This window comes from Apteryx mantelli, chromosome 23 (genome assembly GCF_036417845.1).
Source record: "Apteryx mantelli isolate bAptMan1 chromosome 23, bAptMan1.hap1, whole genome shotgun sequence".
In the NCBI taxonomy this organism is placed as follows: domain Eukaryota; kingdom Metazoa; phylum Chordata; class Aves; order Apterygiformes; family Apterygidae; genus Apteryx; species Apteryx mantelli.
The window spans coordinates 7,556,287-7,582,794 of record NC_090000.1 but is presented as its reverse complement, the minus strand read 5'-3'; the positions used below and the strand labels follow the sequence as shown (position 1 = coordinate 7,582,794).

Here is a 26,508-nt window from a genome sequence, read left to right as displayed (position 1 = left end):
AGCATTCCTGGACTGACCTTTAACACTGCGTTTTTTCCTGCATCCCCTCTAGGTCAGAAATGCTGGAGAGACTATCTAAATCAGCATAATGGCTAAAAACTAGATCATGTGGCAGATCTTAATTTGCTTTTTAGATAGGACATAATTTCAGATATTCACATGCCACTCAACAGTCCCCACATCTGGGGAGAATTGAAATTATTCCCCTTTCCCTATTTAAGGACTCAGACTAAGATCTGACCAGTACATCATTCCTGGGCTGAGTCCTTGCACGGATAGGCAGTTTAGATTTCGTGGCATCCCAACCTTCTGTCGGATAGTGAGGTCCACTGCACAGTGTCCTTCTCCTTACACTTGTCCAATATGAAAGTCAAGCCAACCAGAGCTTTTGGAAACTTTTGTCCACAGTTCATATTTCCAGACCTTTTACTCTTAGATCCGACCTTCTCACCCAACTCAACACAGCCTCTGTACTGTGATTCAATGACATGTAATTCAAGGACAACCTCCCTTCCAAGACACCCTGTAGAAGGCAGAAGCAGGATTTCCTGCCCTGCGTCAGGCATGTGATTTGGACAGCTGAAAGCATCAAGTCACCTCATGCAGACACAGTTTGGTCAAGTGCTACAACAAGGTATGGCAATAAGGCAGCAGATGAGCCTCTGAGATGATACTTCTGAGTTATATAATGCAGTGGTGATTTTTGTGCAGTTCATAGATAGAAGTATACTGATCAGCACAAGGAAAAGAGCATGAATCCTAGCATGACATACAAAGTCCTTCATCATATGGCTCACAGCACAAAGCCGCTGCTCTGCCAGGAGATGTTGAGAAACAGGCCGACTAGCACATATACAAAAAGTACTGGTATTTAAACAGATGCATTATGTGATTTTTAAATATTTTACTATAGCTAAGAGTCTCTCTTGGACATTTCCTGCGCAAGAGATGCAGGAGACAATTTTTATGTTAGGAAAAATGTACACATGCAGTTAGAGTCTCAGCACCATTGCACAAATGAAACATCTGAACGCTCCACAGTTGAAGCAAATAAGTTCCTTTCATTCTCAATGCTTTGAGAACTCTTTTTTTGTTTCAATTGCATGATAAAGACCCACAAAGTCTATGCCTGAGATTTGTAAAGAAATCTGAAATATTTGGATACGAATCTTCCATTAATCATAATGAAAAATGGTGGAACTAAATTTAACCAAAGCCTATACAGTAATCAAAAACTCCTTTGCCTTTGATTGTTAACATAATGTTTCTTCTATTACCAGATGCAATATACAATACTAACCATGAATTTAAAAATGAAACAAGCCCCATGACAGTTCTGTCACTGCTTCTCAGTATCTCAGAAGGTTTCCCACATAAAATGTGGTACCTGCCCTGAACATATCCTTTTTGCCGTGTTCACAATCAATAATTAGAGTGGACTTTTAGGGGAAAGAGAATTTTCGCTTGTGCTTGACAAGCTCTCTGATTTAACTTACTGGGAATAGTTCTGATGGCTTACATTTTCTGACTGATGTAGCTTTTCTTCCAAGGTCTTCAAGAGACCATCTTCAGGGTCATAACCCATAACTTGTGCCTCATTCCCACCCACTTAAAAGCTGCTGCTTTTCCTTCCATGGAAAGTTTTCCACGATTTTGCATAAATAAATGACTTTGGTCCCAGTGTTAATCTCAACAGATGTAGCAAGCACTGTTAGAGCTTGATCCAGGATTAAAGGATTTTGGCAACATACTAAAATTAATAGCAAGGGTAATATATATTTAGACAAATACAAGGTCATCTAAAGGTTAAAAAAATCACTACACACCTTAACCAAGGTGGAAAGCCCAGGCTGCTGTTGTAGACAAACATTTCTACAACAGCTACGATTGTATCTTTGTTTAATTTTATGCCAGACTCTGCTAGAAGCGGAAGATACACAAGGCTTTACGGGAAAAAGAACAGTAATCACTTTCAGTGCATGAGGAGTGAATCCAAGCAAATGAGAAAGCAGCAGCCACATAAATGACACATGAAACATCATTTGTTTGAGATACTTTGATTGCTTTTTGGTTTTAACATAAGCTAGAGCATGGGTTAAATTTCATTCAAAAAAAGTCATCTCTTCTAGTTTAAAACCCTGATGGGCTAGCAAATCCTAACACTGAAACATCAACTTTTTATTGCTAGTTTGGCTTTCATGAGCAGAATTTTCACATATGCTGCTTGCCAGGCAACTGTACTTGTAACCAGGGCAGCGGAAACGGAGAAGCACCTCCCTCGTACAGGCGAGGAAGGCTCCAACCCCCACACATTAGCATTTTATTCGTTTCTCACTCCTAGACAAGAACGTATGAGCCCTGTCCATCTCTCTTTCTTTCTCAACCTCCTTCTGTTCCCCAAAAGAGTTTCCCCTCACCCCTTTTTTCCATTTATGCCACAAATAAATCCACATGAACCCTCCTTCCAGGAACCTGAATGAAAGGGACAGATGATCCTTCGCACCGTGTCAGAGATTTCAGGGCCCAACAACTGACCAAATTCTCCCCCCTGCTTCCTGGCAGCGTTAAAAGCACTCTAATCATTTACTGAACGCAGTTGCCTTCCATCATCCACGTGTCCAACACCAAACCACAATACTGAGCCCTTCACGCATGTATAGATGATGATGCTGATGGTACAGAAAACAGCTGCAAGTGAAAAGCAGCCTCCAACACTCTGGCCTTGGATACAGAGAAGTAGAGTAGAATTTAGGAAAAGCCTTCCTATGTAACATGATATTCCAGGCACAAATTTTTGTGAAAGAAACAACACCATGATAAATTCATGAACTAACGGCCAACTGCAGTTCTTCTGTTGCGTCTCAAGACCTATACACCAAAAGCCTGTGTTTTGTTCTGGACCTGCTTTGCTTCTTTCAGAACAGATAATTTACATGCGCAATCCCACACGGACAGTCTCTTTGTGAATAAAAGGAATTAGAGGAGTTTTGCGGCCAAGATATTCAGCTCTCCTTTACCAGACTACAGGATCTCCTGTGCCTAGACAAAATTTCCAAAACATCTTTTGAAAACATAACTTTGTAAGTAGATAATCATTCTACTTTCCGCCCCAACTCTGATAATATGGATGCAGTTCTTAATCTGAATTATACACACTAGCGTGAACACTTGCTCTTTTCATTAGCTGACCATGCAGAAAACTCAGACAGTGGCAGAGAAATTCAGAGATGCAGCCTAAAATGTCCCTCATCAATGCAGCGTGTTCTTTGGGCAAGACAGTGCTCAGCCTTGCGTGAATACAAACGGGAAGGAGGAGGATACCAACAATCCTGCTCCTCTGCTAACCGGTGCCCCTCTAAAATGGGCGAGAAACTTGACTGGTATGCTGTAGTTCGGAAAACGAGGTGAGGCTGGTCCAAGGCTGTCTTCCCTTGGCAGTCACACCTCCCGGAGCGGCTGAGCTACCAGGCACCTGCATGCTGAACGTCACTACCAAAGGCCACACGTTCCTACAGCGGGGTGTGAGAAATCTCTGCTGCTCAGCTAGAGAAACGCATTCGCTCCTGCTGGGCTCAGTGGCTTGGGATGACAAGGGAAACGCCACCCCACATGGACGGGTGCCTACACCATGCAAACTTTTGCTATTTCCTACATGAAAAGGGCACCCCCTGCTCAATCCAGCAGAGTGCGTGTGCGCAGACTAGGAAACTCCTTCTTATGGCAAATCCATGCAGACATCATTTGGCCCAATCTGCTACCGCACTTGGCACCATTCTACAGATGGAAGCGGCCATCTGGCTGAGAAACGACGTCACTGCTGCCATGTCCACCGGGCTCTTTCACATTGCCTGTTTTGCAGGTGATATCATTCTCCAGCCAGATGGCTGCCTGTAGCGCTGAGCTCCCAAATCCATGCACATGAACCAGAATTCAAACTTCGGCTTTACATGTCTTACTTTAGGAACTGGTGTTTCCAAAGCGATGTAAGCCACATAAATGTGCTCTGCTTTCCCAGGCCACTTTTACTAAGTGGTATCCTATGTTCATGTCACATACCCTTTATTTATTACAAAATTTCTGTATTACGAAATCATGCACAAGAGAAATACGAACAAGCAAACGCTCTCAACTCACAGCCTCTTTTACTCCTGACCAATCCAAGACTGTGTGTCCATTTGGGGAAATCTATTCAGTCTTAAATCCCACGTTCAGGTCCGGTATGGAACATGATTTGAAAGGATGGGCTTGTAGCTTCACAAACTGTTCATGCTGATGTAAGCACTGGTTGATGCCAAAAAGTCCGGTCCCACCCTCCACCCCCAGTTACACACTCCTGTATATTGCTTTGTGTCACCTCCAGCAGTTGTGTAACTTCTTGTTGTGCACTAGTGCAACAAATGAAACTATACCCAATAACTGGAGGTCCGAAATTTTTAAAGAGCCCTTGCAAGAATTACTAAGAACATCAAAAGGGAGTGGTGCACTGAAAAAGGGGCAAAGAGAATACCTGTCCTGGTGATTCAGTTGTCTGAAACAGAGCTACATACTGAAAAGACAAAGGATGAAGAAAAAGAAGATGGGAACAAAGAGAGCTGGAAGGCTGCTAATGTGGAGGTGGCTGTAATTTAGGTAACAATCTTATAAAGAAAGCAGTGAGTCACTAAGGACGTTCAAATTAAAGGCTCAAGCAGAAATGTCTTGAAAATCGTTTTACTTTAATCAGAGAGAATGATAAGAAGCCTCGATGGTTGTTTTGTTCTGCACAGGATTAAGAGTCTTGCAATACAGTCATTAGATCAGCTATTGGGAGAAGGGCATCTGCAGCTGGGACACAGACATTCGAAGGATTAACGTTCCTGAAGGATAGCTCTGGTTGGCAAAGAACAAATTAATTTCCTTACTGAATCCAAGCTGCCGTTAGTTTAAACCGAACATACTTGAAACCTATCAGATTTGCTTTTCTCTGGACATTTGGAGAACTGCTTCTTGTTCACTTGCACAAGACGGAGAAACCCTTCATTCTAACAGACGGGGTGTTTGGGTATGGATGAATGCACTTCTGCTCGAAGACTGTGCCTTCACACACAAACACAGGCAGTTCCTGCTAATGTAACAAGGGAAAATTCACTGCGAAGCGGATTTAAATAAATAATAAATACATATATAAAGCAATGCCTTTAATGTACAAATCTCCCTTGGTCAGAAGAAATACATATATTTTTTTTTTTTTTTACAAAAATCTATGTACACTCCATGCATGAAAACAGATAAATTCTTTCAAGTCAAGAAGTCATTTTTCCCCTCGTTTGGTGAAGCGTTGCTCTGTGTCCTATCACAACATGATATGCAATATAAATTGTGGTCCATTCGATAAAACCATGCTCCATTCTGAGCACGAACCAAAAATCTGTCAAGTAACATGAACAAACAATCCAAACATTTAGTCTTTGGACCTTCTGTGAGTTACATGATGCTCTCTGTAGCCACCAATCCATCATTCTGGGGAAAGATCTGGCACTAATGAAACAAGACACTTCCTGTCAAACGTGAAAATTCATCTATCATTTAAACTTTCTGAATGAGGATTAAGGAGCAGGGAGGGATTAACCACCCCAAGTGAAGCAATAAAAACTTGATACTGGCCTTATAATACGCTAGGGGAGGGGAAGCCTTTGAAATCAGCTCCAGTGCTCCTGAAATTACTTCCTATTAGCTGTGATTTTATTCATATTATCTTCATCCTGTGACTGTAGGTGCTTCTCCTAGACACGAGGTAACTCTAAGGACATTGTCTGTACACAGACTCATGTATTGTAGATGGGGATTTTCCATTAGAAGGACTTCCAGAGAAGATGGCTAATCACAGGACGCAGGGCATCTTGCATCTTGATAAAAGTCAAGCTGCTTTCTCTCAGATTCCTAGGTCTGAAAGAGGCAGCTGTGAGGAACGAATGCTCAAGCTGTGCAAAAAGAAATTTTCTTTCCATTTCCTAAATTTCTTCCAAAATTTCCTTTTATTCTACTTCCTTTTCTCAACATCTCTCTCTATCCATCGCCTGATTTGAGTTCTTTTCCCTCCAGCTACTTATTTCACAGTTCTTCTGGATTCCCTTCCCAACTTAAGTCATTCTGACGGTCTCACAGTTCCTTAACATTTTTGACCTTCCTAATACAAACTTTTCTTTCTCCCAGAACCCTTGAATGCACAATGTTCTTCACCTATATTGTCTTTTTAAGTATACAGCAACCCCACTTCTTTACTGAACTGCACCACATCTGCAGGTCTGGTGTATCAACAGCAGGTATAAACTCCTTTTCTCCAAATTTCTTTTCAAATGCAGCAGTTAGTAACATCAAAAATGTGCATTAAATCTAGAAATGGGCTTTTTCTGTACACTTATAGCATTGGTCCTTAAACTTAAAGCACAGGTTAAAAAACCCTCCCCCGCCTTTGTACAACACTAGAATTTGCATCTCTGGAGAGCTGCTGGTGTTTCAGGAAATGAAAAGCTCTGATGTGTACGTTGCAAAGAAACGACAAAAACTGTCAACTCAGAGGAAAAATGCATCTCTGCAAATCAGATGCATGCTTATGTGAAGAGATATGTTTATGTAGTAATAACTGAGTTAGCATAGCTTATGAAATTACTGCCTGTCAACTTAGATGCAGCTGTTGAAACCCACCTCCGAGCTAACTAGCTTTATGCTGCAGTCAGCACTAGCAGAAAGCCTACAGATGGCCTGTTACCGTATCCCAGCTGACAAGCAGTAACTTCTTAAAACACACTAACTTCATTTTCTGCATTTGTGCAAACACATTCTGAGAGCTACTGAAACATATATTATAGGTGCTATATTTCTATTTGTCGCTTTGCGAAGGGCTCTGGCTTATAAATTAAGATGCAAGAGTATTACAACCCTAATTTTCTATTAAGCAAAAATATAGCACTCTATTTCTGCAGCTGTTGGGATCTGTTGTGTCAGTAGACTGACTGTGCATGGATGCAGACAAACCTCTTTTCAAGCGGTTTCCTCATCACCATGTCTTTGTACTGGGAAAGCAAAACAGGATTACTCTGATTAGACTGGAGGGACAGAAGGCAGTGACAACCGTAAAATAGTTTCCTCACTTCTTGGTGTCTTTAATCACCAGTGACTCTTTTTACATCTAGTCACAATTTCTACCAGTCTAATGGCAAGCAGGAGCTTTCGGAGAATAACGGGACGTACACCCTACACGGCGATACAGTACGCTTACAGGGAACCAGCTCCGTGCAAAGTGCCTGCACCCCATACGCAGGCCACAAGGCAGTTCTGCTTTATTTTGCTGATTCCCTCAAAAGTTAAACATGACATAGCCTGATCATACTGAGTCGTTTCACTAATTTTTGACAGTGCAACAAATACAGGCTTAGAGCTTCTAAATCAGAACAAAAACCCTGCAAAGACAAAACACTGTTCAAAACTAGCCTAAGAACAGTCAAATTTGTTCAAGAAATACCAGTGTGTTAACTCTACAAACAAACTTAATTTCATCTCAGGTATCATGTGTCCACGCTACTCTAATTTTACATCAAATGAGACATTATCTGAACTCCCACATCTGCTATAAAGCCAACAAAAACTATCGCATGTGCTCTGGCTAATCAGACAGAAATGCAATCATATAACTAACACTCAATCCAGATAGGATTTGTACTGTTCGGTGATCTGGCAGCACACAGATCTGTTATTAATGACAGCACAACCACACCTGGGTCTGACACAGAAAGGTCTGTCAGGAAAAATCTGAGGTACTTTGAGAAGACCTCCCTGGCCAAAACATACATATGTCAGGTCACCTCTGAGTTTGCTCCAGAGGAAACTCAAAATTCCCTCTACTCACAGAGAGACCGCCACATGAAAATCCCTCTGCGTGAAAGGAGCTGTAACAGCGAGACACCACAGTGTGAAGAGTAGAAAGTCGGTTCCCCGAGCTTTCAGTAGCTTTTGGCTTTTTTGCTTTTGCAAATAAAGACCTCCTTTTTTATTTCCTAAAGAGCAAAGCCAAGCTGCAGATTAAGCCAACGACAAGGAAAAAGCCATTTCCACTCAAAAGATTTTGTGCCTAGTTCTCAGGTGTGTTAAGGATCTTTTGAAAATTCAGTCTAAATCTCTGCTATAATTTTTACAGAGACCAGTAATATAATATAACCTTCTAATAAATGCAGACAAGAAAGTACAGATTAGTTGGGTGGCTTGTCCAAGTCAACTGCAGAGTCTTATCAACTGGTTTGCTCTGAATCCTCTTTGTTCTGCCTGATCTAACTCTTAGATAGTGGAAGGAACGGGATGATCTGGATAACAGTGTCAGCTGTCTCGGAGGGGGTGCAACATAAGCTTCTACTAACATCAGGCCAGCTGTTCATCAAGAGCAAAGGGTTATGGCTATTCCTACCTTGCATAGGTAAGGGGATAGCTTCCTATGAAGACCCCCTCTAGCCCAAGTTCAGAGAGAAAGTAGAAGTCCTCTTACTCCAGTGTAGGGACACACTGTTTATATTCACAGGTAGACACCGGCAGGCACAGCAGCTCTATGAACAGTATTGCTGAGTTTACCTGCCTTTATTCAAGTCGCACTATCAAGTCTGATGCTCATGCCTACCTGAAATCCATGTTTGCCTCTCCACCATGTGGTCAGCTCCTTTGGAGGCATATCAATAACAGACACAATGTCTCCCACCTGAAAAAGACATGCAACGTCAGTCACAACCCGCAATGTGGCTAGGAAGAGAGCACAAGTCAAATGAATGCATTCTTCCATGCTGCATGAAATCACAAAACTTGTGAGCAACTGCACCAATGCAAATCTTGAGACATCTGCCTTTGCAGAATCAAACTGCGAGGTAGAAGACTTGCTGCATTACACAACCTACAGGATACAGCTGTTGTATCTATTCATAGGGAAATGATTCTCAAAAGCAGCAGGCTCTCTGCCAAAGGGTACAGAAGTGTTCTGATTAAACCGCAGTGATAGCATGAAACACTTTGGAAGATATTTTCAAGTAGCTGAAGTCATTTTTACTTCGTGCCATATATATATCTGTATGTATGCACCTACATATGTCTGCTTGTTTCCTTTCATGGCAAAAAGTTAAGAGCTCCCTTTAGTGTTCACAAGCTGACAGAGACTTTTCTTTATTAGAAAATGAACAGTGGAGAGGCGGTGTGATGTTACAGCAGTAGGAAGGAAAAAGACTAGTATTAAGGGAGACAAAGCAGGTTTTCTGAAGTTTTACTCATTCCCATCAAAATGTAATACTGAAATAGTTCAAAAGGACATCAGCATATTCAATACTAAAATCGGTTTGATGGGAATCAAGATCTGTGTGGACTGTATAAAGCAAAATGAGATAGGCCAGAGCAGAATGGGCAGAACCTAAGCTAATACTGCAGCTAGGTATGGTGAAAATTATTAACAGTAATGCCTAACTTTTACCTGATGTTTTGCACAAATGGATCTCAAAGTGCTTTACAAAAAAGATAACACATCCCCATCTTTCAGAGAGGGAAAACTGAGACACAGGTATGTGAAATGATTTGCTCAAGGAAACAGCAAACCAACGGTGGAGAAAATTTCCATCCATGAAACCATGCTATCACTACACTGAGCAGAGAAACCAGAATTTTTCTTGAGTACTGAGAAGCAAATGGCAGGGTCAGCTACTTTCACAATTGCTTGCTAGAAAATAACAATAGCTTAAATATAAAAAAGACAATGTGGTTTAGGGAATAGAACACAACATTGTGAAACAACTGATCCTATTCCACTTCTATTCTGCCAAGGTTTCTCAGTATACAAACTTGGAAAGCAGCATGTGCCTTGGTTTCCCCACTTGCATACTACGCGTAATAACAACTTGCCTGACTCCCTGATGTGGCAAGGCCAAGTCAGCCTGCTGGCACAGACCTGTGAGATTTACAAATGGGCAGTGCCATCTTAGCGCTTTTATTACTATTAAGACACTGACTGATAGCCTGTATCCTGTACTCTGTGCATTTTAACTTGGAAGATGACATACCCACATGTCTTTCTGATTAGCTCCGTTCTTTGGTGTACACTAATAATTGCCTCAACTTTGAATATGATCAAAACCCTGGCAGCATTAGACTATCACTGTGATTTTTACTTCCCATTCTGCATGCTAAGACTAGGATCACAAAAACTCCTTGGGGCACTAACTGTTTTCATTTATACTTTTTTTTGCATAATACTATCAATACTCCATTTATGCTACATTGCACATAAGCAAACAATCAGAGCATAAAACACTGCTTTCTGGGTAGGAGAGACAAGAGAGCCAGATATTCAAGAGATTCCAGGGCCTGATCTTTAATGACTTTGCTTCAGAGCAGCTCCTATTCTGCATCTAGTAAGATTTTCAGAACAGCTTTGAATCATCACCTACCCTTTAAGCACTACATTCTTTGATAATCTGGTTCTTTACTCTTTCCGGGAGCAGAAGCGCTTAAAAATGGTTTTAGACATGCACTCACTCACAGGAGCACAGGTTGTGTAAAACTGGCCAATGAATAATTAAATTGGCATGTGTCCACATACACACATATGTAGAGCGTCTTCCTGAACAGATTTAACATACTTTTAATACACTGTACAATATGAGCTATGCAGGGTCTGCTGCTGCTCAGAGACCAGGCTAGAATACCTGGCGGTATCGGTTTAATCAGAAGATACTAATGCCAAGTAAAGCTATATTTTAAAGATGACTGAACTCCTCTATCCAATCCAGTGAAGTGTATTTATCTGAGTCTTCTAAGCTTCATCACACAAAACATTCTGAAAGTGCATGAATATATTTCTGATGCACACACACATACTACACTCTTCTGCATATGGCAACAAGGAATGTTTTATTATTTACCTCAAAGGACAGTTCATCTGCTGCCTGAGCAATATATCTCTTAATAACGTGGGCAGCAGCGATAGCAGGAACATTAATGGATGATTCCTCATGGACTAGCAGGTGATTCCCCTTGTTATCAATCTGAAACAAAGAGCACAGGAGATTGTGAGGCAGCTGAGGACAAGTGGCTCTGAGGATGCATTTTACTGGTGCTCTTACACGGCAGAGATTTCAAGCTGATTCGCAGCGACAGCACAGCTTGGGGGCCCCCTGAAAAGAACAGCACGCAGAGACATTGTACGGCACAGCATATATAGAAAGAAAGAGGAAGGACAGCTCAAAGTGCTTCTCAGAAGGTCATATGTCCCCATCCACCTAACTGATAAGAAAAATGCTGTATTTTTGCATCTTTGTGTACAAACAGTAACATGACAGTGAATGTTTACACCTCCCTTTAACGCTGAATTGTATTGTTTTTCTTCAAGTACTTAAAATGACAATATAAAAAATAACTATAAAAAAACCTCTCTGCAGAGAGTAGTTAATGCTCAGAGAGATTCACTGAGGTAACAAGATGATGTGAAACTGAAAACAAGCTTCACTTTCACCTTTCTCCCACCTTTTTATTTGTTTTTTTAAGAGAACATGGTTCACACACCTTGCTGCAGTCATCAACCTGCTTTCAAAAATCCTGGATTTTTGTGCTCATGTGAAATTTTGGTAAGATACTCATGTTAATCTGGAGAATTCAAATTGTATTGCAGCAAATTCACTGGCATGTGCAATTGCTTTGCTGTAATCTCTACGTTCACTGTGTTGCTGTAAATTCTGCAGTTTCATTTGCCTCTGTAAACTTCCCTTCTACCTTTTTGCTGAGAAGGTTTCCAAGATTTGTCTCACTCCAACAGATTTTAGGGTGGGGAGCACGTCAGTGGGGAAAATGGCAGGAAAAAGCACTCAATCCATATCAGGAGCATTTAAAGAAGCTTTGCAACAGTCTAACAACAGCTCTTTCTATTCCTGGTGTAATGCACCGATGTCATCAGGCATTGGGAAGACGCACACATTTCTGCCCAGACTAAGCAGTAACTGCGCTGCTGACCAAGACGGCAGGTGGCCTCATCACTCAGCCCCATTCTTCCTGCACTCTGCCCAACAAGGTCTATTGTTTAAGATGGTACAAGACCATTAATAGAGCAACCGAAGCTACAGCTGCAATTCACAATATACAAACAGTACCGCTGCAGGCACAACATGGGCTCTGTTGAACGGTTTAACTAACAGCAATGGCAAATGGGAGCAGATAATATTTCTTGTTTCTATGAAGCAATTACAAGGAAAAATAAAAAACAGGGCGGACTAACACCATAAGGGAGTCAGCTCCACTGGTTTTAGAAACTTGCCACACTTGCAATATTCCCCTGCCAAAAAAAGAGCATAGGATTGTGTGCATTTCCTGCAACCTATTACTTGGAGACCTCAGCCATGGACTAGATTTGTCCAGGTGTCCATCAAGCCAATCATTGCTTCACTAGACTTGCCACCTTCTTTTCCTTTGTGAACATCAGAAGAATGGCAAATTTCTGGTGACAAAATCCAAGCAAGAGGAGAAAAAAGCTCCTATATTCTGAACATGGGATCTGATTCTGTTTGCTCTGTACCTTTTGTGGCCATCTGCATGTCTACAACAGGAAAATAAAGCTTTCAGGGTGAGATTTCAGTGGCAACAACAGATCTGGAAGGATTATACCTCTCTGCAAAGATAGAAGAAGGAGCACGTGCACCTTGCTCTGCTGGCAAGGGTCAGGCAACAGAACAATCTTGAGCTTCAAACTGTACCTCCATCCATGTGAGGGCTGGCCCACAGTTTATCTTGTTGCCTGCGATGGCTGAGAGACGTGACAGGTAAGCCATCAGCATCTGGGTGACAAGCTGGAACAGAAAAGAAAGAGCACACAGAGTTTTTCAAATGACACGTCATAGTTTGGAGACGCTTCTTCAAAACTACCACAGATTATCCATTGGTATAGTTATAGAAATATATTCCCTTTTGCAAGGATATTTGTCATTTGGAGAAGGAGGGTGAACTGCATACAGTGTTGCAATAATTATGCAAAAAATGTGTAAAGAAGCAGTTCCCTGTGAAGGTAATAATGTCATTCTCATTAAGATATGTAGATTTTTAGTAATTTTCCTTGTCAAGGGACCTTAAATCTAAAGCCCTCCTCTCATCATGAATTTCCCATACAAACAAATCATTTATATTACGACCATCAAACACATCTGAGAACCATTTACTGAAACAAAACACAGGCTGCCATTTTCATCCACTTGTAAACACTTAAGAATGTGGCACCTCAAATTGGTCCCTTGGCAAAAGAGTAATATTTAAAACAATAGAAGAGGGTTTTAAAAATACACTTAGCAATGTCTCTTCTACAACAGTAAACTTGCTTTAATAAAAAGGAACCTACTGAGGTCTTTCCAAAGCTTCACTGACAACATTACAAAGCAGCATTGCAGCCCAGAGTCTGCAGGACTGTTTGAAACACTGTTCTTCTCGAACACTTGTTCAAATTTGGTCAATTCAAAACAAAAAATATAGCATGTGAGACACCACACAGCTGCAGAATTACATTTCACAGAGCACTAGAGATGTTTGAGATCTCTACATCTTCTGTGCTTCCAGATATAATACAAATATTCAGCCTTATGCTATAAAGTACATACTAAATATATTTGATCAGCTGTGCAAATGCAGATTTAAGAGGCAGGAATGCCTAAAATAAAATTAAAAAAAAATGAACTGAGGAACTAATTATCCTGAATTTCTTCTAATTTACGCAATTAACAACTTTAAATTCTCTTCAGAAATAACCTACACTGAACACAAAGCAACTAATAAATCACATTCTCTGATGAGCTACGGGACAGCATTATCGACTCTCTGTATCCAATGGCAAAAGCTCTGTAGACCTCAGCAGGGCACCGATTTCAGCCTCTGCGTGTTGTCCTAAAGGAATCAATCCTCATCCAGTCGGCACTGAGCACAGATCCTGATTTATAGATCCTGGATGGATTCTGCTTTGAATGTCTGGAATGGCCTCAATTTCCCGATCTCCCCTTTTCAGCTACACGTCTTGTGAGCAAGCAACATTAGCCTTTCATCACAGCATGTCAAGATTTTTCTGTGTTTGCGCTTGATAGTAGGGGGCAAACATGCAACTGCAGGGCCCGGAGATAAGTGACCTGCGAAATGAAGCAACGGGCACTGTCCGTCACTGAGAGGTCTAACAGAGGCTGTTTTGTTATGCTCTACTGGCTCAGATAACCTTCTGCAGCCACACGTTACACTGCTTCCCTCTCCCTGTCTTCCAAAATGATGCAGTGAAGATGCACCTGCTGCTTCCCTGAAGATCATTGTGGACATGAATAAATCCTCCAAATCATCAACAGCAAAGAAGCTCAAAGAACTCTAACCACTTTCCAGGTGAAGATGATTTGACAAGAAAGGACAACTACCTCGTATTCATTGAGGAAAAACACCCTTTAATCTTTTTAAAGACCTTTTAAAGATTACACTAATGCCAAAGCTCTCAAAACCAAACTTCAGTAACTTTCAGTGTATAAATATTCCAAATGGCATTTCCTCTTGCAGTGCTGCAGTCCCTGAGCACACTGATTTCCTAGGAATGTGAAGTTGCTAAGAACAACTCAGCAAACATCCCCATCATCAAAAAGGTTTCCAACGACATAACAAAACTCTTATCTAAGGTACTGACAACAGAGCTTCTTTCTTGATACTCTCCATAACCATCTCAAATTCAGTAACACATTAATTGATATGACCCGGCAGGGCATTTCTGTTTAAACCACTGAAATTAAGAGTAGAAAACACTTACTGATCTTATTATTTCTAATCACTTTCCAAATCTAACCCTGGACACATTAAAACTACTTTGTACATCTTTGGAAAATATCTTCCATCCACTTGCTGGTGACTCTGTGCTTTAACTGTTTATTGAGCTAATAATTTACCTCTGGACTGTCCTTCAGGGCATCGGAGCGGGGTAGCTCTGACAGCTGGGAGAAACGTCGGTCATAAATACATAGGTGAAGATGTTTATCAAGTACTCTGAAGTCTTCATAACTCCGCTTCACAATCCAGCTCCTCCCCTGCATAAACACAAAACAGCATCACATTTTTATAAACTTTTCACCAATTCTGTTTAGCTGAGAAAAATGACAATTCTTGCAGAAGTAACAGACAGATCTGGCAATCTTCCTTTGCAAAACATGCAAGAGTGATGAAAGTGCCTCAATAATATTTTTGCGTTTTAATTTGTAGACAGCTATTCACACTCAACCCAGCTGTTATTGCTCCTGCTTCAATTATGTAACACTAGGTCTGGATGTGGCCCGGCAGCTATAAAAGGAGAACTATCCAAAACTTTTAAGTTCTAACTGTCTTGCAAAGATCTTGTTGCATTTTCATTCACAAGGTATCTGTGCACAAACATAAATTATAAAACGGTTGTATAAATAGCTTGAAGTTAGTTTCTGCATAGATAGAAGAATACACAAACAAGGGATCTGCAGGCAAGACCGGAGCTTGCAATATTTCTGTCAGACTCTCCAGGCTAATCTTCAGCTGAAGTCGAAAAAACCCCCCACAAAACCCTATGATGAATAACACTAGCTGAAGATTTACTCCTGAGAGCATATCACTTGCCCAATTAAAAATATTGACAAGATACAAACTGCTTCAGGGGATAGGGAAGAGACCATGGCAGCACAGCATAATTTACACTGTGAGGCCTTTAATATCTAATGACTACTTCTAAATGCTTCAGGGCCTATTACAGTCAATAAAAACTGCTGTAATAATGCAGCAGTTCACAGGTCAAAGCACTTGATGAACAGTTATTAATCTACTCAGCGCTCCCATGCAGTCCCTAAGACGATACTTAGCAGTGACCATGGACCTCCACAAAGCTTCCCCATCCTCTATTTCAAGTGCAAAGGGCTTCTTCAATCTTTCTTTCCTCAAAATAGCAGCACGGCCATATTTAAGAAAAAAGCGCATCTCTGTCAGCAGCACGCACTCTGCTTCACATGCCACATACGGCTCTCTCTCCCTGGGGAGCCGAGGAGAAAAGCAAGGGAGCAGGCGGCAGGCGGCCCGTAGGACGGCGGGTGCCACAGTGCAGCAACGCAAGGCCTGAGGCTCGGCAGGGGAAGGCACTGAACTGCTCCAGGTCACACAGCGACTCCAAGCTGGGGCCAAGGATTACAACCGAAAAGCGATGCCTGGCAGCCGGTGCAGAAAACGGCGAAACGCATGGTGTAAGAGGCGACAGCACAATTTCAGTTTTCACTAGATAAACTAATTAACTGTAAAATGTGTTCACGGCTCTGCCATGAGCGGCTGTCAGAACCGCAGCTGGGGGCTGCTGGCCCCGATGCCCTCTTCACCCGAGCTACAAAAGCATGGCCTGCTCCGACTTCCCACTCACCTTCTGCTTTATTCAGCTCTATTTTATTCACCAGCAAGGTTCCAAGTATCATTTTTATATTAATATCTAAAGCTTATATGGCAATTGTAAATGTAAATCCTATAAGCTACTAGGTATTTAGCTACTTAGATACAAGCTAGTACTAGCTATATTCTGTCAAATTAATTTAAGACAACTCCAGGCTGTATACTGTGCCCATAAACTCTACGTTCATATCACAAGAAATCATCTATATTTCACAAGCCTAAAGAAAAGGGATTAGCTTCTTTTAGGACACACACGCTTTGCTGCAATATCCATCAGTTATGTCATTTTATTTTTAGTCTGCAGGAGGAAAAACAAAAAGAGGAGTGCCAATCTATTTATCTTCTAAAAGAGAAAAGCCTTTCCTATTTCTTTATCTTTTGCAATTAAGTGGCTCTTGCTGTCTTGTTAAGTTGCCACTGTGACCTTCAGCTGAGCAGGATTTAGCCACCACTGTAAGAAACGACAGAGCAAGAAATCACTGCGCTCCTTTATTTGCTCTACCTGCTGCATCTAAGAGGACGTTTCAATACCATCTCATATGCCACCCAAGCACAGAACAAATCTCTGTCAAATCATCATAATGCTGTCACTAATGACGATTCTTCCACGATATCTTGATCTGAAATGCTGGGTAGTTACAGATACGTGGTCTCTCTCCATCACAAAGCAAGACAGTAAGAGAGAAATTTACAGGACAGGAATAGCTGGGTCAGCAGACTCCTGCTCTGGGGCAGGGTGTGTAGGCTGAGCTGTGGAAAGCGTAGCTTATTTAGACAGCGTTTTACTGGCTCCTATGCGATCACAGTAAGCAGGCTCCTGAGAGTTGCTAAGGAACCTGCCTGGGGAGCGGGGCCAGCCTGCCTGGCAGCAGCAGTGGTGCGCTGAGCTGCAGCCTGCTGCCCCGCAGCCACCGCTTCTTTTCCTTGCAGCTGCTAAGCGACCCGCTGCGCCGGCCCTGCCGAAGCCACGCGGCAGCAACCTGCAGAGCAGGGCGCCGTGCACGCCTGGGGGCCGCAGCCCCTCCTGGCCCTTCGCGGCAAGTCGCCCCGCGCCTGAAATCGCCGCCCTCGGCTTCACACTCTCCTGCAAACCCTTCGCAAGGCTCTCGCACAAATGGGACTGACATTCTTCACTCCCATTCAGAAGAACAGTACTCTCGACGTGTAAATACCAAAGACCGTTTCAAGTGCAATAATACAGATTTTACCAATACCCTAAATGCAAATATTTCCTCAAACTCTACCGTTTTAAGTGTGGAATAAATAATAAAAAGGAAGCATGCACGCTTTTGGTTATTTTAACAGTGTTAAGCTAAGCTTTTGCAGAACTGGAGCTTAGGTGATAAATTTTTAAGCAAAAAGTAAGACAGCCCCATTTACACGGGATGCAACTAACTTCACGAGAAGGAATCACTGCAGCAGTCTAGGAAGGAACCGGACAATATTTAGCGCCTCCACTCAAATCTCCAGTACAAATCATAACAAAGTAAATTCTAACTCCTCTCAGCTAGTTTTCCAGAGTTGCATAGCAGAAGCAGCAGAAGCAACAATGACCTCATGCAATATTAAAAATATTACACTGTTTCACTATAGCGATATAAAAATTGTACATCTTATCCCCGTTTCCTGAAGAATTCTGAAGTGCCAGAAGGGTTTTGCAAAAGCTTTTACTTTTTTTTTTTTTTTGAGAGTTAATAAAATAGCAGAAAAAGGAAGTTACAACTAAGTCAACCTCATTTTGTCAAGTTCATGTTTGCAACTATGTGTTTTATAGCAAAGCTAAACATTACGAGTGCCTCATGCACATAATATCCATAAAGCAAAAACGCCTCCTTCTCACTGTTAACCATTTCCATAAATTGTTGCTCAATATCAGTTTTTGCTCAGCCTCTAGTTTTCCCATTGCCAGCTTTCATTATCGAATTTCCTTGCTTTAATAACCGATGCTCCTGATTTAGACAAGCATGTGCTAAAGTCCCATTGATTTCAATGGTACATAAGGATACAGGTAAAGTTAAGCACACGGTCAAGTGATTTCCTGAATTCAGACCTTCGGTTACAAACTTGAGAAAGACAAATTTCATACAGATAAAAAACTCAAGTCCCAAATGAAAATTTCAATAATGCCACAATATAAACTGTCTTTAAAAAAAAATTGATCACCAATCAAAGAAAAAAAAAAATACCAAAATCTCTTAACGAAAGCCAAAATATTTTTTGGAATTTCATTTAACAGAAGTGTTCACAATGACAAGCATCACAATCATGGAATCTTTCAAAAAACAGAAAATCTGGATTTGTTCCCACTCTTATTGCAATCTCATCTTCCATTTTCCCTCACTTTAGCAAGCTGCGTGGGATTGAACATATCATGAAAGACTGGTGAGATTTCAGCACGTTGCACAGAGCTTCTTCCTTCTTTCCCATTATCAAAGCAAGAAGAAATGTCATGCTAAAAAGATGATTAGCGGTTACTGAACTGATGATTTAATTTCCACCGAGCCAGAGATTTAAACAGTCCATTAGTAAAAACGATTATACTGCGATCCCAGAGCATGAAAAGCTGCCCCGGCTGCACGTCACAGGAGACGGATTCAGAACCACAGCTCCACGGCCAATATTTTTAGCTCTGCCTAGGGAGGAGGACACGCGGCCACACCAGGGGAAGCTGCGTACTCCCTTCAAGCCAGCTCCCTCGGTGATACTTTGGCTGAGCAGCAGTTTCTCTCCCTGTTCCCCTTCTTCCCAAGCCCCAAACACATAGCAGGAGAGTTGCAGCTTAGCGATGGCTTGTTTCATTACTAGCAGAACGACACTACTTATTGCAGCACTGTTTGCTTATTGTTGGACGGGGAAAAGCAAATGGAAGAGGAAGGCTTTTTTAAACATCCTCTCCATTTTCATTCCCATAGTTAAAAAAAGCACCTCTGCTCCATCATTTCTTAAACCGCTCAACTGACCACTGCAAAAAGCTTACTCATTTCCAAGAGGGGCTCCCATAAGCTCAAGGTCAATTACATACAGGAATACTTTTGTGTGGACTTAATTGTTTTCACTCGGGATCTGGCAAGAAGCAGCGCTTCTCCCGTTGGGAACAGCCACTGGCTGACTCGCAGGCACCCAGCTAACGCAAGAGAAGTGAATGGGTTTGTCTCTTATCAGTAATTGCGATAGGATTAATTAAGAAAACAGATATGCGCAAGTTGTATAATAAAGATTTACAAATCTCCTCTCCCCATTATGTAAGAAGTAGTAAAATATTTTGTTTCCAGCTAAATCTGTCGAAATCCGTGCAGAGAGGACTCCGTTTTTGTCCATCAGTGCATCTTCAAGGAAGACAGGGTGCTACTGAGTTCCATCACGCACAACTTTCCTGTCCCACGGTCTGAGCATGTTTTCTCTGTAGCACCTATGATTTATTTATTTTAAGACAGGGATAGACCTTTCTTTTCTGGTTCAAAAGCTCAGTTCCTGAGAGAAATCAGATGGATGCTCTCATGAACCTTACCAGTCCACATGGAGATCGAGAGCAGAAAATGAGATGAAAGTATATAGCAAAAGTCACTTCAGTTTGACCCTACAGTAAGAAAATACTGAGTATTAAATAGCTGGAAAAATGCCAGCATCCACCAGGAGAGTTTAACTCTGCCATGTGGGTGACTTTTACAGCTGTCTGGGTCTTAGGTTCTGTATGTTATTCTAGCATGACCCTTCAGCCCTTTTTTATTACAAATCACACTGGAAAATGGCTTAGAAATTTAGTCAAAACAGAGAACAGGCCTGATAAAATCCACCACTTACAGTTTACCCAGGAAGTGTTTTTAGCTGGTGCTGTAGGTGGATTTATCTAGGCTTAAGTCTGTTTACCAAAATGTCTCGGATGATTTCATGCCTTCTGGTGTATTATTACGACTTTAGGGAAATTATAAAACTTTAAAACTTGAAGGGAGTTTGCACTAAAGCAAAATAAGGCTACTTTACCTCTGAATGAAAGTATTCACTCAGCAGTTCAAGGCGTTTTGGCTAGCACACTTCCAGTTCGCACCTTGAGGGCACGGACAGATGCTCGCTTTCACGGCTCCTGGTGCTACCCCTCGGCAGCAGTTCCCCCCCTTCCCCACGCCATAGGGCAGGGACCACTTGCAGCAGGGTCCTTCCTGAAGCTGCAAGACAACTGCGTTAGCTTAACTCCACTGGGGAATGCAGGCGGAGTTCGCTGGCAGAGCGGGGCAGCGATGAGCGCTGGGGGCAATAACATCCATAGCCAGTCCAGCTAGATCAAGAAGATGATGTGTGTTCGCTTCTGGAGCTGCCTTGGCTTAGAAGATACTGTTAACGGCTTGTAGCTTGATTCCCATTCTGCTGTCAGGCAGCTGCACATACTTATGTTGAGAAGAAAAAATATATATGGGGAGGAGGGAGCTTTAAATAAGGTGAGAATGATGGCAATACTAAAACTTCAGGCCCCCACCTGGAATCACAGGAAACGGCCGCATGAGAGAACGAAACCGCCACAAGAAGGGAACGTGCAGATGGTTAGACTGCGAGAGGCAGAAGGCGCAGGAGAACGTTGGAGTAGTTCTGAGGTGAATCCTTAATAGCCTTTTTCCACAGGAGAAATTAATCTCTTTAATATTAATTAACAGTTTATTATTAATTAATTGCAATCAGCGGGAAAATAATTTTAATGGAAATCACTGCACTTCCTCTTTTCTCCCTAAAAATTAGACTTCCTTGTTCTCCCTGATTCCAGTTACAGCCAGTAAGGAATTACACTCGAAACCCCCGAGGGCACTCCAGGCTGCCCCAGACCTGCTCTGAATGCCAGCAGTGTTACTCCTGCGCGTCCTAACCGATTTGGGGAACACACCACGATCAGATATATGTAGATTTCTGGGTGTTACGTTGAAATGAGCCATGACCTTCTGGTGGTTTCTCCATTTCTCCCCATGGAGAAACCATCACTAAAAATGAGAAGCTTTGCCAGAAGCATCCAGACAGCAGCCAAAAATTTGGCTCAGGCTTTGGTGGTGGCAATTCGTTTGCACAGGTACAGAGAAACAAGGGCATGCTAAGAGGACCTAACGCAAGCACACTATGCACACGGCATTTAAAACCATAACAACCATTCTTCCCCCCAACAAGCCTATTTCTAAATGGCAGGCAGGCAGAGACCGAGTGCTCTTAGAACTTGAAACAGGATTTACATCTCTCAACATCTGAATGAAATTCCCTTCTCCCCCTAAATGTTATAATTTAAACAATTCAGTATCAATCATCTCTTTAGTAAAATTATACAGTAGGAGCAACGGGTCACAGCGCGAGGCAGGGGCTGGGGGCCGCAGCGTGGGGCACTGCTTTTCTACACTTCACAAAATTGAAGCCATAACCCACCGGGAGCTTACAGCCACAAAGGAAATACTTCAAAGCCGCTAACAAGACCAACTGCCAAGTAACGGCAACTAAAATTCTGCCATCCTACAGGTAGCAAGACAAGGAATAAATTCATAAGTATTTTACAGAAGCTTATATGGATATTTTCAATGCACATATTTAAATATAATAACGTCTTTTCCCTGCCTGCGCCCCGCATGCGCTATAATCTACTCAGCACTTAACCACAGAGAAAAAGCAATGTTTCAGGAAAGTAAGCAAGCAGGACTGTCCTTTAAAACAAAACAAAACAAACAAACAAAAACTCTGAAAATGACTTGCCTGAGGTTAGTAAAACAAAACAGAACAGAACTTGGAAAATGACTTGCCTGAGGTTAGCTACAGAGACAGGAGCTTAGACAGATATAGAACTCAATTTTCTTGAGCCTTGCTGCTTGGGCACATCACTGAACAAACAGAGGGGGTTTGGGGGGCTTTTTTTTTTTTTTTTTTTTTAAATGATCAAAGCACAGAAGCATGTTTTTGCTAAGACTAATTGCCAAGGAGAAAAGATTTTGTAGCTCCAAACCCAAGAAACTCGGCGGGGGGGTAGGGGTAGGCAGACAAGAAAAGCAGCTATGGCTGCTCAGCAATAGCAGCATACATATCTACCACATCATTCACAAAAACAAAAAACTTGAAAGCGTGGAAGTAATTGGAAACATGCTGTATCTAACGCTGCTTCCATTACAAACCCATTTATCCTGGCACCACAGAATAAAGCAAAAAAACTGAAAAATATTTGAAAAATATCACTAACATCTTAAGTGATGCCCGACCGGGCCAGGCCAGCAGCCCGCCCACCCCAGCATTCCGTCCCCGGCAGTGGAGCGGGAGCTGCTCTCTCGGGAGGCAGCACGCGCACGTGACCTCTCCTGCAGGCCCTCGCCTTGCATTCGCTCAGCATCCACCACTGGTTTATCGGAGGATGGCGAAGGGAACCTCTCTGCCTATTCCTTTCAGTATCTGTTTATGGATTTCTGATCATGAAATTATACAATCCTGCTTGCCCGACATGTCTTTTGACAGCAAATGCCAAGTTCACTACCTGCTATGCAAAGCAGCATTTTATTTTATCAATTTAAGTCCATCTCCTACTAGTTTGAGTAAGGTTATAAACATAAAACACATTAACAGTTTAAGGAAGAAGGCCTGTACAGACACCACCAGGGTCCTGAATTTTCATTTCCTGAAGATAGTCTGTAAGCATACATGATACATAAAAAGTTAGTTTGGAAGGAACAACAATATATTGTAGGTACAACACGAGGTCAGCAAGCACTCGTCTCTACCTGTAGTTAAGGATCAGCAGAAGAACAGTCAGCTACCTGACACTTGTGTGTGACAACCACTGTCTTCTCCTCACCTAGGCCTGTCTTCTTCTGCAGTTTTGTCGCCGTGGTCGGCACAGGGTCCCGCTGCAGGAGTTGTCCCCCAGCGGGGCAGTGGTTTCTTCAGGAGCAATGGGGGCTCTTTCGCAGATCTCAGCTTAAGTGCTGCAATTCTAGACTGGAAGGTAGACTCCTCAGGACAAAACCTGGTTATTCCTGCTATTCTGTATTGTGCCTAATATATTTTGAAGGTATAACAAACAAAAATAGCGCAGCAAAGCACCCAGTTGGTTCTGAGAAGGTGCTGCAAAGAATTAGGGTTTGGGACAATTAAATAGGTCAGAAAGTCTCACTAGCAAGCAGGTGTTTTGAAGATGTAGATAACCACAACTCAAAGAAAGAGGGTAGAAGTGTGGAACATTATTTGGAAAGCACAAGAAACACAAGAAACTTTAGAGGAGTTTTTTTAACAGAACTGGAGCTGTAGCCAAAATGGAAAAAGAGCTGCTTTTTTGGCAGCTGCATGCACCAGTTTTAAAAAGGAACATTAAAGAGTGGTGCCAAGATCTAAGAGATGAAACATTCAAGGCAGGTGATCTTTAATACCTAATATACTTAATGAGGTCTTTTAAAAAGGTAAATCACAAAATTTAAAATAAATACAGTATTTCCGAAACCACAAATCAGTTAAAAAAAAAAAAAAAAAAGCATCATAAAAAGAAATCAGTTCCTTCTTCCTTATCTGTCAAAGCCTGAGCCCTGGACTGCAAACTCGCTGTACAGTATCTAACTATATTAGTTTGCAATTCTGCTTAATTTCTGCATCCCACAGCCTGTCTGCACGTTCACAGCTTTTAAAGCTTGCAAGGCTCCCAGCTCTTGCCGAGGAGGGGGAGAGCTCAGGAATTCACAGCCAGTCTAAGATGAACTGATTCTTACTTGTTTCGCACTTCCAAGTGTAAACCTTGCTCAACGAGCTGGGATCTCAGTGTTTGCTGAACTAGGTCAGTTTACGATGGGTTACACAAGACAGTGACATGCAACACCTGCTCCACGGGTTTTAACGAAGCTGGGGCACAAACCTGCACTGGCACTACGAGAAACCCCTAACGAACACAAAGATTTAAGGAATGAGCTCAGTCATGTTTCCCCTGAGGATTCAGTCACTGATTTCCCTAGCAAAACTAGACAGGACTGAAGTAATTTTAAATGTCTTCTTCACAATAAAAATCTATTTATTTCGTGGTACACAACTCTGGAAGATGTAATAAGCAGGACAGAAGTCCTGCCTCAAAGGCCATTTAGCATCCATGACAACTTAGGTTCTTAGGATAAAGACAGAAGTTTAACAGGCAAGGATCCGCGCATGCTGTGTGATAGCACAGTACTCATAGCAAGCAAAAAATAAACACTTTCTTTACCATCTTCTTGGTAAATTTGCTTTTTGTTAATTTTGTCATGTTCGACCAAGCTGGAATGAAACAGATGCAATTAAAAAGGCTTTATTTTATTCAAAGTGAAAACAAACTGTTTTAAACTAAATTTATTTTTAATTTAACATAGAGTCACTTAAAAACAAATCAAGTTGGGCAGAACACCTCTAGTTACTGAAGAAGCCAATGGTCTTTATTCCCATAAGAACCGAATCGCAAACTTCCTTCACAATCTCAGTGTTTAACTGAACAAGGTGCCCTCAGTGTAACTGGGGAAGGTAGGACATATCTTTCAAAAACCTTCCAGACTGAGAGTTTTTACCCTTTTGTTCAGTGATGGTAAATACTTGTTACAAAAAATGAAAATAACGCATCTTTGATTTACCGGTAAAGCATCTTTACATACATACAATTTATACTGATGTGGCTTTTTTTTTTCTGTGACTTGAGGATGCTTTTTCCCTTTATTTTTTACTATCCTGCTTGTCTCACATTTTAGATCTAATGAATCTGTTGTTTGGAAGTGTAAAGAGCTAAGAGAAGTTCATCTGCATGCAAGTCTCTTAGGCTTGAGACGTCATCACCGTGCGCCTCTTGTCCTTCTTAATGACACTCGTTCAGCCACCAGCTACGCGTCAGCAGGCTTCTGACCGCGCTCACGAACGACAAAATACAAAGTCCTCGGAGGCCTCAGCTCTCCTGCCCGACCGTGAGTAGTAGGGAGCCCAGTATCTCACAAAGGGCTTATTTTGAAACGCACCCACTTTTACAGCTCTGCAAACACCCCAGATGATTTAGAGTGAGAAAGATCAAGGGATGCTCCTGTGCCAACACCAGATTCATTCCTGCTTCTTCAGTCCCTCTTCTTCTTTACTGCAGTCCAACTATACCACTAAGATGTGCAAATGTCTCAGTTTCTCTGTGCCTTTCTTGAAAGGGGTCATTCCTAACAACAACAACAACAGTTGTTGTCTTCCCTTTCCCTTTTCAAGGGCTTCTCTCCCAGTTGATCACATTTGTAAAGCAGCTAAACCCATAATAATTTCATTGCAAGGTCTCAAATTCAAACTGTGGCATCCAAAGGGAATTTCTTCATTACACTGTATACACAGTCTTTACAGTAACTGTGCTTCGAGGCTAGCTGAAAAACTTTTCCCTAAAGTACAAATATTGACATTTCCTTGAGAGAAAACTGGTTACACTGTTAAAGGCTCTTGCTGACCTGACAGCCAGGAAAAAAAGAAAGAGCAAGCTGCCAAGTATACCCTCTCCTCTTTATAATGCTGAAACGCTTCTTGGTTGGTGCAGCTGCTACGGTAAACAGTCCTCCCTGATTTTCAAATGCAATGAGTCAAAAAACTCCTTTGCAAAGTCAAAAGGAAGAGGGGGGTGAACTGACCGCATTCGATCCCCTTCACTGCATTACTTACTGGTCAAAGGAACTTTGCAGCCTGCAGAGGATGATACTGGATGGATGTGCTTTGGACTATCTGTCCTGAATGACTATCAACTTTTGCAAGGAAGCAGGCACTGCAATACTGCTATTACAAATGCATGCACACTGAAGTTTTCTATAAAGAATAAATATCAAGGCAGCTCAGAAAAATAGGCACATCTACCACAATCCTCCTCTTATTTTGGACTTGCACCAAACCCAGCTCTTGGAGAAGTTGTAAAACAAGTAAAATTGTAGATAAACTGCTCCTCTTCAATGCATTTACACTTGCTTAGTTATGGGGCAGAAATCAATGTCTCTTCAGAATACTTAAAGCCAACTGTTCTCTTCAATTTGCGGCTAGGCCCAGCCTTGTCTACAAAGCACCACATGACTATCAGAAGCCCTGCCAAAATGCATCACTCACAGA

The 26,508-nt window shown here is 41.9% G+C and overlaps 1 protein-coding gene across 1 annotated transcript in view; it reads right to left on the bottom strand.

Annotated features, from left to right (window-relative positions):
- ARHGAP32 (Rho GTPase activating protein 32) overlaps nucleotides 1-26,508 on the bottom strand; it is a 272,203-nt gene that overhangs the window by 67,794 nt on the left and 177,901 nt on the right. The window contains exons 7-10 of the mRNA XM_067309997.1: nucleotides 14,943-15,080; nucleotides 12,744-12,836; nucleotides 10,923-11,045; nucleotides 8,645-8,722 (exon numbers count right to left, since the gene is read on the bottom strand). Coding sequence (XP_067166098.1) covers nucleotides 8,645-8,722; nucleotides 10,923-11,045; nucleotides 12,744-12,836; nucleotides 14,943-15,080 — 432 coding nt within the window. The remainder of the gene's footprint in view (nucleotides 1-8,644; nucleotides 8,723-10,922; nucleotides 11,046-12,743; nucleotides 12,837-14,942; nucleotides 15,081-26,508) is intronic.